Here is a 14,848-nt window from a genome sequence, read left to right as displayed (position 1 = left end):
AGAGTCAAAAATCTACAAAAGAATTCTTCTATTCTTAATTTAACAAGTCCTTGTTTCCTAGTCTATGAGTTGGAATTGAAATAAGAAAGTTTCTACAAGAAAGCTTGGTAACTTTTTTTTTATTGTATCTCTTATTTCAGCCTTTTCTCTTGGTTTTCTAATTAGTTTCCCCACGTTCTTGAGTCGATCTTGAGTCGGTCTTGATTCCCAAGTCCAAAAGATATGGAAGAAGCAATAAGTTCTATATTTGGTTTCTTGAAAGTGGCATAAGCTCTCTCGAGTCCTTAGATACAAGTGGATTCGTAACATAGTCACCCACATTTGGTCAAAGATAGAGAAGATCAAATGGAGAAGAAAAAAATTATTAAGACCTATTTGACATAATTCAAGGTCAAATCCCTTTGTCAAAGAGAGGTAGACACTAGTTATAAAATGAAAGCTAATCAATCAAGAAAGGTTTTATTTTTTCTATCACGTAGAGATCGAATCAGATGAATAACTTCGTACAAATAGGACCTAACACACTTGAAATTTTGTAACTTTAAGTTATTGTATTTAAGGTCATGTCGGTTTCTCAAATCTAATGCTTTTATATGTTGATAAACGTCGAGCCGGTTCCCAATTTGAGTAAAAAACCATGATATAGTATAGGTGTTACGTGTTTGGGGTTACCCCACCCATGCCATGTATATTATTTAGTCATTGTAGGTAAAGACTCCAAGAAGCGTACCACAAAAAGAAAAACCGGGTTGGGTCACAGGAACGAACTCGTGGTAGGGTAATCGCTGACCTCCAAAAAAAAAAAAACTGTGTGAATGGGGCCGGTCTTATCTTATCTCTTGAAGCAAGCAAGCCCACATCGACCCATCTTCTAAATAGTCTGTTTTCTTGCGCGTCGACAAGTGACAGACCGTGGTCGCGCTAGGGTTTCTTGCTTGTTAGATCTGGGGTTTTCCTCCGGTATCCATTTCGCCCGAATCCTTGCCCTCGGCGACGTGGGTTTCAAGCAATCATGTCGGGAAATAAAGGTTGGTTTTGATTTTTATTTGTTTACTCGTGTTTGTGCTGTGTAGTTTCTGCTTTTATTTTTATTTTCTGATTCACAATTGAGACTCTTCTGCCACAAATTTGAAGTTCCTATTGCTGTTAAGTTCACTTTGGGATTCAGGATGTCTATTGCGGATGCCCGATGGTGTATTCTGTTGTTGTTGACTCCATGATGGAGTTTTTTTTTTTTTTTTCTTGTTAATTTGATTAGTTTTTTGCTAAAGGGCTCTGGGGCCCTGTTAATTTTTACTTATTGAAAAAAACTTATTGTGGAGTTCAATCGAGTGATGAGGAAGTATGGCGTCGTTCTAATACTTTACCGATTGGGAATGGGCTAATTTAGGAGTCGGGCATGCCTGAATGTCTACAAGTTATGCAAGTTTCGTTTATACCGTGGTCTGAAGTATTTGTTGCATTCATGAAGAGTACGGCAATTTGCTTGCTTCAGAATCTAATTGTACCGAAACTGTATTACGGTACAAATGGTCATGAATGAGCTGTAAAATCTTGTTGTGAATGTCTAGTAAATGATTATCTAGACTAAAACTAACTGTGGAAGACTACAAGTGTTTGTGTGAGAACTTACAAGGTTTTCCAGGATACATATTCAAAATGCTAGAGGTCTTGGACTCATATTTGCGACTTGGGTGTTTGGCTCAATGGTCACATGGGGGTGTTTTTAGTGTGAGGTCTTGGGTTCCTGTATTACTAGGGTTAAGGGTGGTGTGTGCATGCAAAATAAAAATAAAAAATGTTGTAGGTCGGAAGCTTTTCTTATCTTTGTGGAGAGCTGATGAAAGGAAAACCAAAGTGGATGCATTGTCAGGGGGAGGAGAAAAAAAGCACATGACTAAAATCTATTTAAAGGGGAACCACAAAAAAATTTGTCTGGGTCCGACTTTTCTGTCCCCTTCTTGAACTGTGCTGACAGGAATCCCATATGTGTGCAGCCTGGGGGAGTGGGCGGAGGAGGTCCCCAGCCATCCCCGCCAGTATGCGGAGTTTCTGCATGCTGGTGGGGAGGGCAGAGACTGCTCTCTTGCCGGCAGAAAGAAGCGGGATAAGAGGTGCAGCGTCTCCCTCCCCTTCCCCTTTCCACTATTTGTACCGACTGACAGAGGACGGCTCCTCCCCCTGTTCACAGCACCTCCCCTTCCCTGCTGTCATTCTTCTTGTCCTAGAACATGCAACAGGGGATGAGGGATAGAGCCTAATTCTTCTGCCGATGGGGGAAGGGCCCCTGACCTCCTCTCCATCACGTGGAACTTCCACTTGGCGGAGAGGAGAGGTTTGACATGGCATGGGGAGAGAGGAGTGCACCCCACTCTGTATTTTTGACAAAAAATAATTAAAAATAAATTGAAATTATTGATGACATCAGCCGGTCAACCAGCTATTATATCCAGTTGATCCTGGTCCAACTGGACCCGATCACATCACTGGTCAGTGACCGGGTCAGTTTTTACAACATTGGTTTTGGTTACTTTAATGTGCATTCTACTCAAATTTTTAAAAAAAGATATCTACAGACCATTCAGATCTTGGGCTTTTATTGTAGTCAAGTGGAATCTAGCTTGCTTTTGAACCTTTTCACAATTATTTTGTGTTAGCGTTTCAATTAGGTTTTCCTTGCTGCTGAAGACCCCTATGGGAACACCAGTTTTAAGTATACCTTATGTTCTGATAGTTTATTGTCTACATTCTAATTAGATTTAGATTTGAAGCGATTTTCAGATCAGAGTCCTAGACATAATTTTATGGTCAGATGCTTGATTGGGCTTTCAAGTGTGCCAGGATATAATAAATACTGGAAGTTTGTATATACTGAAACACATCAAAATGTCTTAATTCTTCTAATGGTGGGAGACAAATGACATTGGAGAGGTTGTAGTTTTATCTTTACTTTAAGAATTTCTAGAACGTATAAGTAAATATTTTTTTTGCTTAAAATTTTTAACTATCATTATATGTTTTTAAAAAAAAAGTTTTTTCTTTCTCAAGTAAATAGATGTACTATCAAATAAACTTTATTTTGTAATTTAGTGTTTGTCTCAGGTTATAATGCATACAAACCCTCAAAAAGTATGTGCTGTCTAAAATAATCACCAATCTGTGCAGTTTTTGTTTTAGAATCAGATATTGCATGCTATGCTCTGACAATTACTTTAACACTTATTGCAGATGATAAGCTAACATCAGAGAACAAAAATTCTATAACCGAGGCTTCTTCTGCTGAGCAACAAGCAAGAGAGGAGGGATCTGTTGTGGATCAAGGAGCTGGGATTCCTAACCCTTTCGATTTCTCTGCCATGTCTGGGCTGCTAAATGTATTTCCTCTTGCCTTTGATCTCTTTTAAATGAATTGTTATCTTCTTTTTTTTTCTTTTTTTGTCTTTTCAATCTATTGGTTCTAATGCATTTTAAGGCTCCAAAAAAATGAAGGTTATATATTAATGACTGAGCAATATAACAGTAGTATTTTTATTATAATAATAACATATGAAGCAATGTGGTGCTTATATTGTAAATGGTAAATTGGTGGTTGGAGTTAATAATTATTACTGAAATTTCAGAAATGTCCCATGCTAACTAAATTTCAATGTTTTATTGGGGTTGTCCACTGAAGTTGTGTTCTGGACCCACTGTAGTGCTTGACTGACAGTTTATTTATCTGAAAAGTTATTATGAGAAATGCAACTAAAAACTGTAGAATGGGCTAAATGGGTACTTACGGTCTTTTTTATCATCTCTTTCAAATAAAATAGTGGTGAAGAGTTCATCAACAATATATGCTATGAAAAAAAAAAAAGATTTTATCACCACAGAAAAAGGTTCATATCACAGAGAAACTATGATACAAGCATAATAACCTGTGCCCATAGGGAGAGTAGGGGTAAGGATAACTAGGTCATGAGCATGGCCATTTCTAGCAATAACTAGGTTCTCCTCCCCCCACCAGAAAGCTGTTGTATTCCTTTTCTTTTTTCTCTTTAATTAGTTTCCTCCATTTTCAAAAAAAAAAAAAGGTCTGTATCACAAACATTCTGAAAGAATTAACAAATGGAAATCTTGGTTGTGCATCTTCCAAATGTCAACATGGATGGAGCACTAAACCAGAATTTTGAAACCAGGATGTAACCAATTCATTAGTGTTTGTAGATTGCAGTCGTGAATTTGTATCTCTTGTTGATGTAGGATCCGAGCATTAAGGAATTAGCTGAACAGATTGCGAAAGATCCCGCATTTAACCAGATGGCTGAGCAGCTGCAAAAGACTGTGCAAGATGATGGGGGGGTCCCTTCGATGGATTCACAACAATATTTCAGCACCATGCAACAGGTCATGCAAAACCCTCAGTTCATGACCATGGCCGAGCGCCTTGGTAATGCCCTTATACAGGTAAAATCATTTTTGTGTTTTTTGTCTCCATAGATTGGGTGTCATAATTCGAAATAGAATGATAGTTGAATCTTAAAGAGAATTGTTATTTACTATTGGTCAGGATCCTGCTATGTCTGGCATTCTGGAGAGTTTTTCTAATCCATTACAAAGAGAACAAATGGAAGAAAGAATGACAAAAGTTAAGGAGGATCCATCTCTAAAGCCAATTTTGGATGAGATTGAGCAGGGAGGCCCAGCTGCCATGATGAGGTTTGAGATGTGTGGTCAATGACTGTTGTATTGATTGTCGGCTGCTAGGTCCTGATATGTGTCCTTGCTCCTGTTCCCATAGGTATTGGAATGATCCGGAGGTTCTTCAGAAGCTTGGTCAAGCCATGGGCCTTGGATCTTCAGGAGGAGAGGCAGCCACCTCAGCAGAACTTTCTGGGCCAGATGAAGCAGAAGAGGAGGGTGGATATGATGATGAATCTACTGTTCATCATACGGCCAGTGTTGGTAATATAGAGGTATTGCCAGGGCTTTTGAATAATTTTTGGTAGCTACTCCTTGCACTAGAAAATATTTTAGACGATCAGATGACCCGGTGGCCATCTTATGTTTCCATTATGTTGCCTATATTTATCTAAAAAAGAATTTACTATTCCAGAGGCTTGTCATGATCCTTACTCTTTGTGGTTATTACGATTAAAGATCTGCATGGTCATAACCATTGCTTTAGAAAACATGCATAAGCAGCACCTATTTGTTTAAAATTATGATCAATACCAATTCTAAAGAAAAATATACCAATTGAGACCACAACTCTATTTGACTAGCTTTTCTCTGATTAGAAAACAAAAAAACTTGTCTTTCTTGCTGATGTGGCATAGTGCCCATGTTGTATGCTCTATCCTGCATGTTTGTATGTTTTAAAAACTCCCATATTCTGTTTAAAAAGTCAAAGAGTATCCCGATTAAATTTTGTTTTCTATAAATGTTTTTACAGAGGAGCCTATGTGGTGGACACCTGCCTCCTTCCCTCCACTCAGTAGACAAGGATTTAGGCCTCCTGCATCCTACACATTGTGCTGGATGTAGGGGTAAGGGTAGGAGCCAGGATGTCTTAATGGATTTCAGATTTGCTAGTGCGTATACTAACAGCGGGGCTAGTCCCTTGCAGTAAGATGGAAAGGGTGAATGATGCCCATTTGTATACAAGAATGGGTCCCATCAATCCTCCCCATGTGATTGGAGGGACCAGCCTGTTGCTAGTAGATGAAATGATTGAGATATGCATTGTATGGATGTCAGATTGAGATACATGAAATGATATTCTCTTAGATAATCCTTAGCTATCAAAAGATGAATGTTGGAAGAATATTGTTGGTTTTGTCATATTTATTTAAAAAACTCAAACACTTTTTGGTTTTATTGGAGAATGAATATATAGGTACAAGGACATTATAGAAATTGCTCTAAAAAATAATTTTTGAGCTTGTTTGTGGCTTTCTTAGAATTTGTTCCGCCAATAGACATCTCATTTAACCACAGTAGGTGATTTTGGTTAAAACAGGATATTTTGTAGGAATTAAGAAAATAACTCCAAATTAGTTGGTCCATGTACCAGTCATTGTTGTTATTGTTTGTTTTCTATATTGTCCCAAGTTTAAGTTAGGAGCAGGCACTTGAACGGTGACTTTGGAAAAAAGAGGATGATCAGCTGATGAGAATTTAGTTCTTGCTCTTGCATGTACTCGCCTGATTCTATCTTTATATGTATGTAGTCATCTGATATTTCTTGTTATATCTGTATAATCAGGGTTTGAAGAATGCATTGGCTGCTGGAGCAGACAAAGATGAAGAAGATTCTGAAGGCCGGACAGCATTGCATTTTGCTTGCGGATATGGTGAGGTATGATGTGTCTCTTCGAATTTTATCCCTCTTTGACGGGTAATTTTGCATATAATGTTATATATTTTTTATACACAAAACGGGTTCATTTCCCTCAGGCTGTTATAGGCATAGAAATCATGCTTCAGATAATACAGTCATACAATTTAGAAATCGGTGTTTCCTTGAGCTGACCAACTAACAGTAGGTCGATATTTTGGTTATATGGCTTGTAGCATGTATTTGAGCCCTGTGTACCCTAAATGGTTTTGGTTGTTTCTGCTAACCAGATGTGTTTGAATGCAGCACTTTAAATCATTAGGTGGTTATTGTTTTTCATTTTTTCTGTATACACATGTCCAGTCCTTGAGTTGTTCGTCATTTCATCAATGAACATCTATTTTTTCCCATCTATTGATCCAATGCTGGTCCATTGTCGATGGCATGTGCTTGCATGGAATTGTGTGGATTTCAATTTGTTTTGAATGGAAAAGAAGAGCTTTTTCTTCTGCTTATACCAGAATACAAGGAAAAAAAAGTAGAAAAGAGTTTCTATTGATGTGGTTGATTCGTGGTCATTGGGTTTTTAAGTTCAGGAAGTGCTTCAAGCAGAACTTAATCAGGTGTTAACTTGGTTGTTTGTGTTGGTATTACATAGGTGAAATGTGCTCAAATCCTATTGGAAGCAGGAGCCGCCGTGGACGCCTTAGACAAGAACAAGAATACTGCTCTTCATTATGCTGCAGGCTACGGCAGGAAGGAATGTGTTGCACTTCTACTGGAGAACGGCGCTGCTGTGTTAGTTGCTGACCTTCGACTCAAAAACTGTTCTCTTTTGTCAAAAGGAAATCAATTCCTTGCTAATGTCTCACTTCCTCTGTTTTTCCTCGTGCAGTACTTTACAGAACCTGGATGGCAAAACCCCCATAGATGTGGCCAAGTTGAACAACCAGCATGAGGTATTGAAATTACTAGAGAAGGACGCATTCCTATGATTAGAAGGTTACCCTCTCCTGATGGGTGCACTCTTAAAACGCATATCTGGCCCCAGCCGCTTTAGTGCTGTCCTTGTTGCTATTTGAGGTTTTAGACAGCACCATTAATCAATTATGGAATGAATTTAAGGCGTGCCATACTATTTGACTCTTCATGTTGTTTATGTCAGAAAATTTGAGGAGACGATAGGTTGACTGGTTCTCTTTAGAGATGACTGAAGCATGAGCTCTCTCCATCTATAATGATAGAGGCAGAGCATAATAATAAATAGAAAGAAAGTATTATATTTGTCCTCTAATTTGAACCTCCACAAACAATTGTTGATAGTTCTATTGTTAATTTAGAAGTCTCCTGGAAGTAGTTTTGAACTAGTTCATTATGTATTTTATGGTCCCAAGAGGTATGGCAGAGTTCTATTTGTTATAAGCTCTGTATTGTATTTGTAGTTGGCAAATTTTCTTGCTGGTTTTAAGCTCTATAAAGACTTCAATGGAGTGTCTGGATCGACTGATCAATGAGAGTGTTTCTCCTCTTCCAAATCTCTAGTTTAGCAGTTTATTTTGAGTTTTTACCTTTTTTAAAATTAGAGAATTGGCCTTTATTTATAGGTTATTGTTTTGATTTTTTCCATTTTTTTTACTTATTCTAATAACTCCATGGGATTATATCAAGTTTCATGTCATTGACTGACTAAAATTTTGTGATTGATATGCTTCCATGTGCTATTCCATGTGCCATTCTTGTATCACTTCTTTTAAAAAAGTAATACAATTTGAGCCATTGATCAGGATCGAAATTATGATGTAATCCAATTTATCTTGAATAATGGTCCAATGTTTTTCTTTCAATCATGGTAGTTTTTGCATGTATACACATTTGAAAAGGATGCAAGGGTGTTTTCATTATTTAGTATATGATATAATTACAATTGAATTTATCTTTGTTAAGGGGGTTATTGACAATTTCCGTTGAACCTAATAATCCCAATAAGCTCTCTATACCAAATGTTCTTTTATTGAATTGGATTGGATTTTAGATTTGGGTAAAGCCAACTAGGGGGGGCATTTAACCGAGTTGAGCCCAAACCTGAACCTGTTTATGTTCGAGCAGACCTTGATTTAAATATTTCGAGTTCGAGTTCGAGCCTAAAATTATTATTGATTCAAGCCGAGTTCGAGCTTCAACATTCATTTAGAACTTTTTAAAAAATACATGTCTCAAGTTCGTGGTCCAACATATATTTAAAACTTTTCAAATAATAAATGTCAAATAAATTTTGTATAAAATTATGTATATATTTTACATAAAATTAGGAATAATCTCTACTTAAAATTGGGCATAAGGGTGGCATCGAATCCAACTGAGTCCGAACCTTGTTTAAGTTGAGCTTGATTTAATATTCAGGATTGAATTTCAATAATAGATTAAAATGCACCAATATTAATCTTTTTTACTCCAAATGTTGTCTAGCTTGTTTTGTAATTTTTGAATTTGGCCCTAAATTTACTATGACCTCCTTAGTGCCCCTAGTTGAAAATTTATATTCTAAAAAAAACTAGAAATGTTTTTCCTATGATACATATTTTCAAAAAAACTTAAAATAAAATCTTATTACTATTAGTGACTTATTAGAAAATTACAAAAAATATTTTAAATTTTTCTTAGGAAAGTTAAATAGAAGTTAAATAGATCTTTTATTGCCTCTTCTAGGGAAATAAATAAAAATTAATAATCAATCTAATATATTACTATATTTTTTCATAAATTTTTAATCAAATAAAATGTCAAACACAAAATTGCAATGAAAATTACCTTATGCTAAAAGTATTACAGCATCAATTGTCAAATACTTATTAAAAAATTTTCTATACGGTTTTCTAACCCATCTTGGCAGGAAAATCTTACTTAGAAAATTATATGATTTTTTTAATAAGAATTTTCAATTAGAAAAATGTTTATAAAAAAATGAGACCCTAATAGTCCCTAGAAACTTATTTCTACTAAAATGTATTTTTAATTTCTTCAAGAGCAATGAAGAAGGAGAGTTTAAGGAAATTTTTTTTTTTTCAAATTATAGTCTCACACGTGCGAAATCATCTTGCAGGGGGGGGGGGGACAACAGCGGGAGGGGTCGACAGTGACGAGGGGAATAATACTTATCTATATCACTTTTATGAACTTGTAGTAAAATTTGTCTAGGATATATTTGATTATAATTCTACAAGTTGGTATATAAATAAGTAGAAATATTTTTGTTCAGAAAATCTTGTTCTCACAGTTGACATGATTTCAGTCAATCCAAATTGACTTGCAAAGATAATTAAATTCGGAAGCTCTCTTGTTAAACCTATGATTTTATACAGTGAAAAAATTCTTCCAGTAAGCTGGGAAGATGATGAAGCTCTCAATTATTTCAAAAGAATAGCCGCTCTGTGTAGTTGTTCATTCATCTATGTATATAAATACCTCCAATAGAGAAAAAAAAAAAAAAAACCAAATGGCAAAGTGAAACAACTATGTACCACATTTCATTCTCAGTTACCTCATTTGGGCCTTCACATTGTTACGCGGCCACTGCGATTGTGCATTCTTGCCACAAAGAGAGCAACCTCACAAGAATATCGTTTGCGCCCGAGTAAATAAAACGAATCATCTGTAAACTGGTTCAGCAGCAGATACTCAAGGTTTCCATGGGGCAGGCGGTGGGGGAGGCGTTGGGAACATGGGAGGAATTGCAGAGAAGATGGTGTTCTTGTCTATTCCCGGCTTCTCACCTGACAAGGACACGAGGGCAGCTACTAACCCTGCGTTACCAGCGAGGGTGGGTTCTGTGTAGTTGTAGTTAGTGCGAATGTCACGGAAGCCGTCGTGTCGGTCGGGGCCTGCCACCATTGCTCCAACGATGACGTGGGGATTGTCTTTTTTTATGTCTCTCCACTTCCATCCTCCCTTGCAGTTCAAGTGAACCCCTTTCTTGTTGGGAATTGATGCACCTCGATGATGAACTTGCTTTGGAAATTTGTGACCGAAGCCAACGACATAGCTCATGTGGCGAGGATTTTTACCCAGAATGTAATCCAGCTGATAAAAAGCAGCAAAAAATTTTCAATCAATGTTGATCACACATCTCAGGGAACAAAATTCAGATACAGATATCTTGAAAATAAGTGCATTCTATAAATTCATAATCAGATAAATGTGGGATAATAGCCTTATGAACCAATTTGTCATATCACCAATTTCCGAGTAGTTCATATTCTGCTCTTTCCAATATCACCGCTCAAGTTTAAGCATAAATAGCAGAGTCACCTTTCAGAGAGAAGTTTTGTATTCTGCACAATAATAAGAACTAATACTTTTAGCATGTATCAGGTACTGAAATGAAAGTGTACCTGGGTCTTGGCGAACGACCGCAAATAATCAGTGGAGAAGAAATTTGGTCCACAATACCATCCTGGTGTATCAGCAGCATCAAGATAATCTGCATAAACTGAAGCAAGGAATGCTGCATTTACTACATACTGCAGTGGCTGAGGCCGTCCATGATTCAACTGTATCAAACCTCCTGCAGAACGAATATAGTCAGCATCCTATGTAAATTAAGAGGGATGCAAGACTCAGAAGTGAAGCCTAGCAAACCTCTTGTACGGTTGAAGCTTCTAAAATCTGACAAGAAGGAACACATGACAATGTTGGTCTGGTTGTGAAAAGTTCTCAAAATTTCTTCGTAAGGATATCCAGGACTCAAATACAGCCTCAGCCTACTTAAAAGAACCTGAAAATAAGTTAAAATTAGCAAGTTAGCTCATTGAAAAAATTGTCAAAGTTCACATGGAAAAATTTCGCTGTTTTTTGTGCTTTTGAGCTACATGTGATTACATCTATCTCCACAAGTCATAAGTTATATACGAAAAGGACAGGCAATGCAACAGTACATAGACTTAGTAGTACTTGAAATAATTTTAAAAAAGAGAACAATGCATCCATCAAACTTACTTGCACACCAGCAAGCTTGTTATCCCAGCTGAGCACACCGTAGTCTGGGCCACCCCAGAAGGCACCTGCATGCTTAGCCATCTTGGGGTGAGTTGCTAACTGCAGGTATGATGAATTTCCAGTGGCATAGTACATCCACGCAGCACCCCAAACAAACTCATCCCAATAACTAGTAGAATTATAGAAAATTTCAGCTTCATTTCCCTGACTATATCTCCCTCGTTGGTCCCTTGCAAACTTCCATAGTGTAGTAGCACCATGAACCAGTTTCTGAGAGTATGTTTTGCTATCCTTGAAAACAATGGAAGCAGAAGCTAAAGCTGCAGCCATCTCAGCGGCAAGATCCGAGCAGGAATGACATTCATATACAGGGCGCACGAATTGAATATCCTCCGGCCTTTGCCAACAATAGTGGTCATTTGGGGTGGGCCCTTTTGTTGTGTCACCCACACCTACCTGCCACATTGTAAAAAAAAAAAAAAAAACGATAAGCACAAGAAACAAGTGTAGGATAAGCACATTTACAAACTATCAAATTCTGCTAGGATACTACCCTCTAATTACAAACACCTAGATTGGCATTTAATATTTACCAATATTGTTGATATGTCCTGAAGCCAAAATTTTCTCTGAAAATAACTGATTAGATTATGAAAACATAGGACAATACTTTAAGGCATTGGCACACAGATTCCCTAAAGCTTTTCAACCACAATGAGTTACTAGCCTGTCCAAGCGGCATATTCCCATTGAATATCCATCCACATTCAATTAGCAGATTACGTGCTTTGCTTGTAGACTTTATCACCTAAAATCTCTATCATCAGGATGGAGGTTCCCTTAAAGAGTGTGATTCTAACTAAAGATCGAATAAATAAAGTGACTGCTGCAGAGTTAAGACATTTACCTGTGCAACCAGCTTATCAATGGTGTCAGCAGAAGAATTGAAAGTTTTGAGAAAGTAATCAGTTCCCCATTTGATGATCTCCTTGATGTGGTTGAGCTCCCCAGCAGCTTCATATTTATGACTGTACTCAATCACGCTCCAACTAAGCATAGTCATAGCAAAAGAAGCAGGGAAGTTGAATTTGATTGCATCACCAGCATCATAATAACCCCCAACAAGATTTCTATGTACAGCAGGATCAGAAAGACCATCTTTCATGCATGAATTTCCCCTCCATGAAACATTGTTGTGCTTTGGTAGTGGCCCAGCTGCAGATAAAACATTAACAGAAAATAAGAGAACACGATCAGACTTTGACAGGAGCAGCATATTAACCAAAGCCGAGTGGGCAATTCTTAAGACACATAAATCTTCAAAAAACAAGGCTGACAAAAAGCAATCCACAACTTTCTTTAGAATAGAATTATGTGAAAATTATATCAAATGAAAAAGCAGGAAAAGCAAAGCAGAAGGCATTAGATGATTATTCTCTGTGATCTCAATGCAAAGGATGACATCTCATAGGAAAAAAAGAATTTACAGAGATTCAAAAGTAGCTCTTGGCAGAATTATCATAGCCCTAGTTTCTGATATTCCTATACTAACGATCATCACTAACAATAGTTATATCATAATCAAAGAAAATAAATGCCGAGACTAGAAAAAGAATAACATCTAAAAGGGTCCTGTAACATTAACTGCCCTTGTAGTAAAAACAACTCCACACCACCCTCTCCCTACCTCAAGGATCTCGAAGAATTACATGGATTCAAGGAGAATAATCTTTGGCCAAGTTGAGGGAGATACAATATACAGAGCAAAACCAAACCGCTTTCTAGAATTAATCAAACTTGAACCAACGCACAAATGAACAATGAGAAAAGACAAATGAGAAGGCACTAGATATCAACAGAGAGTTAGACAAAGAACAAAAGATTCTTTGATTGACAATTTGAAGGGGAAACAGAAAAAAGAAAAAAAAGAAGCACTGTCGATCTGCATTTCGTTGAAAAAACATGGACTAACGTACTCATAAACGGTACCTCTTTCCAGAATCATCACTTATCCCTAGTTTTGGATATACATATTTTAAGCACTGTTAGTAATAACGGTCAGTGGTCACATTATCCTAAATAATTAAAGGGGAGCGAAAACAGAACCCAAACGCTTCAACTGACAGGTCTGAGTCACCAAGTGATGTTAAAATCATGCAGTTAAAGTAAAACCATGTCCCAGAATCCCAAATCCTGGATCTCGCAGAATTTGCACCAACTGAAAGAGGATTGACTTCTAAACAGAACTAAAATGCAAGACGGAGATGCATGCAAAAACTGAAATCCATGGCCAATTTTAAAAAAAAGAAAAAGAAAAAAAAGGACAATTACGGTATAAACACCACAGAGAATGACAGAAATGCAAAGAATCGATCTTTCTCCGCATTCTAAATCCTCTTAGCACATTAAAGACAGAAAAGACTTCAATAAAGACGCAAAAGCAGCAAACAGCAACGACTCACATCTCTGCGCGTTGAAGAACATTAGCGCCTTGTGAAGCGCCTGCGTGTAATTATCCGGCGGCGGCCGCGCATGGTGATGCCTCGGCACGGTCTTCACAATAAGCGTAATCAGCCCGGCAAGAAAGCCGCAGACGAGAATAGTACCGACAGTCCACACGAACACCTTGCGGCTGACGATGATACATCCAAGATCAACGTACTTCTTCTTCTTCTGCTCTCCCGGCCCCAGCAGCCAACTCTGCTGCGTCTCGTCCAGCGGTCGCGACGACAACGCCGCCCGATCCAAATCCTGGAGGTTCCTGCTCCTGTCATCGTCCGTCGCCGAGTCCGTGGTGTGTATTTCCAGCGGTCCACCCCACGGATCCCTCCCGTACATACTCATCTTGCCTTCCCCTCACTAACAACACCGAAGATCTGGATTCCGATACTGGAGCAAAACAAAATGCACAAAATGAACCAGCAATTCTCTCTCTCTCAGAAAGAGAAGGTGGAGCAAAGGACCTGTTCTCTTGCCTTCTAGCTCTTCCTCCTTTTTCTTCTTACCTCCTACGGGATCTTTCGATGCCAGAGATAAATGCACAAAACGAACCAGTTCTTCGTCTTCTTATCTCTGCTAGCTTGGATATTTCCGGTGCCACACAAAAATGCAGAAAAGCAGAAACTATACCAGCTCCTTCTCTCTCTCACGGAGAAGGAAAAGGAGAAGAAGGTGAAGAAAAGGATCTCTCCTGTTGCTTTATCTATCGCCTTCTTCCGCGTTCTCTGCTGGATTTTTCTGAGCTCGCTTTACTCCGTTTCGTCGAGAAAGCGAGTGGGTGGCGAAGTGCAGCTCTCTTTTTCACAGCTGCTGCCCGACACTGGCCACTTGGCTTCCGTCTCCACGCAGTCTTACTCTTGAGGTCTACCCAACCAATAAATTTTCCTATGGATTCCACTTCAAGACATCTCTACATTTTACTGTGAGAAGCTGCTGAGAGGCTTTTTGTATGATATGGTTGGTGATGATCCTCCTTGATCTGGACCGTTGAAGTTGTATTTGGATTAATTGATGCAGTTCTGATCAGTTGAAATGGCA

The 14,848-nt window shown here is 38.0% G+C and overlaps 2 protein-coding genes across 2 annotated transcripts; one reads left to right on the top strand and one right to left on the bottom strand.

Moving 5' to 3' along the window:
- The first annotated feature begins 872 nt into the window (after positions 1–872).
- On the top strand, positions 873–7,830 carry LOC137966327 (ankyrin repeat domain-containing protein 2A-like). The gene is made up of 8 exons (XM_068812910.1): positions 873–1,028; positions 3,229–3,374; positions 4,243–4,446; positions 4,550–4,698; positions 4,781–4,955; positions 6,248–6,340; positions 6,978–7,117; positions 7,215–7,830. The coding sequence occupies exons 1-8, from the start codon at positions 1,013–1,015 to the stop codon at positions 7,312–7,314; spliced, it is 1,023 nt and encodes a 340-aa protein (XP_068669011.1). The 5' UTR covers positions 873–1,012; the 3' UTR covers positions 7,315–7,830.
- A 1,860-nt stretch (positions 7,831–9,690) lies between these two features.
- On the bottom strand, positions 9,691–14,643 carry LOC137965857 (endoglucanase 9-like). The gene is made up of 6 exons (XM_068812225.1): positions 13,774–14,643; positions 12,219–12,526; positions 11,312–11,767; positions 10,955–11,090; positions 10,708–10,880; positions 9,691–10,396 (listed from the first exon to the last, which is right to left on the bottom strand). Exons 1-6 carry the CDS (start codon positions 14,153–14,155, stop codon positions 9,995–9,997), a joined length of 1,857 nt encoding a protein of 618 aa, XP_068668326.1. The 5' UTR covers positions 14,156–14,643; the 3' UTR covers positions 9,691–9,994.
- Positions 14,644–14,848: the final 205 nt, after the last annotated feature.

This window comes from Aristolochia californica, unplaced genomic scaffold (genome assembly GCF_029961685.1).
Source record: "Aristolochia californica isolate CCGP_79_NKW_82.1479 unplaced genomic scaffold, dmAriCali1.0.hap1 SCAF_5, whole genome shotgun sequence".
NCBI classification, from domain to species: Eukaryota; Viridiplantae; Streptophyta; class Magnoliopsida; order Piperales; family Aristolochiaceae; genus Aristolochia; species Aristolochia californica.
The sequence above is the reverse complement of the archived record's forward strand: the minus strand, read 5'-3'. Positions and strand labels throughout refer to the sequence as shown.

Bases quoted from the DNA above. Each gene is read 5' to 3' on its own strand.
- LOC137966327 (XM_068812910.1), top strand. The intron at 3,375-4,242 runs GTATTTCCTCTT...TTGTTGATGTAG, and splicing joins CCATGTCTGGGCTGCTAAAT to GATCCGAGCATTAAGGAATT. The intron at 4,699-4,780 runs GTTTGAGATGTG...CTGTTCCCATAG, and splicing joins GGCCCAGCTGCCATGATGAG to GTATTGGAATGATCCGGAGG.
- LOC137965857 (XM_068812225.1), bottom strand. From the start codon at position 14,155: ATGAGTATGTACGGGAGGGATCCGTGGGGTGGACCGCTGGAAATACAC. The intron at 11,091-11,311 runs GTAAGTTTGATG...ACTTATTTTCAG, and splicing joins ACAAGCTTGCTGGTGTGCAA to GTTCTTTTAAGTAGGCTGAG. The intron at 10,881-10,954 runs GTTTGCTAGGCT...TTCGTTCTGCAG, and splicing joins AAGCTTCAACCGTACAAGAG to GAGGTTTGATACAGTTGAAT.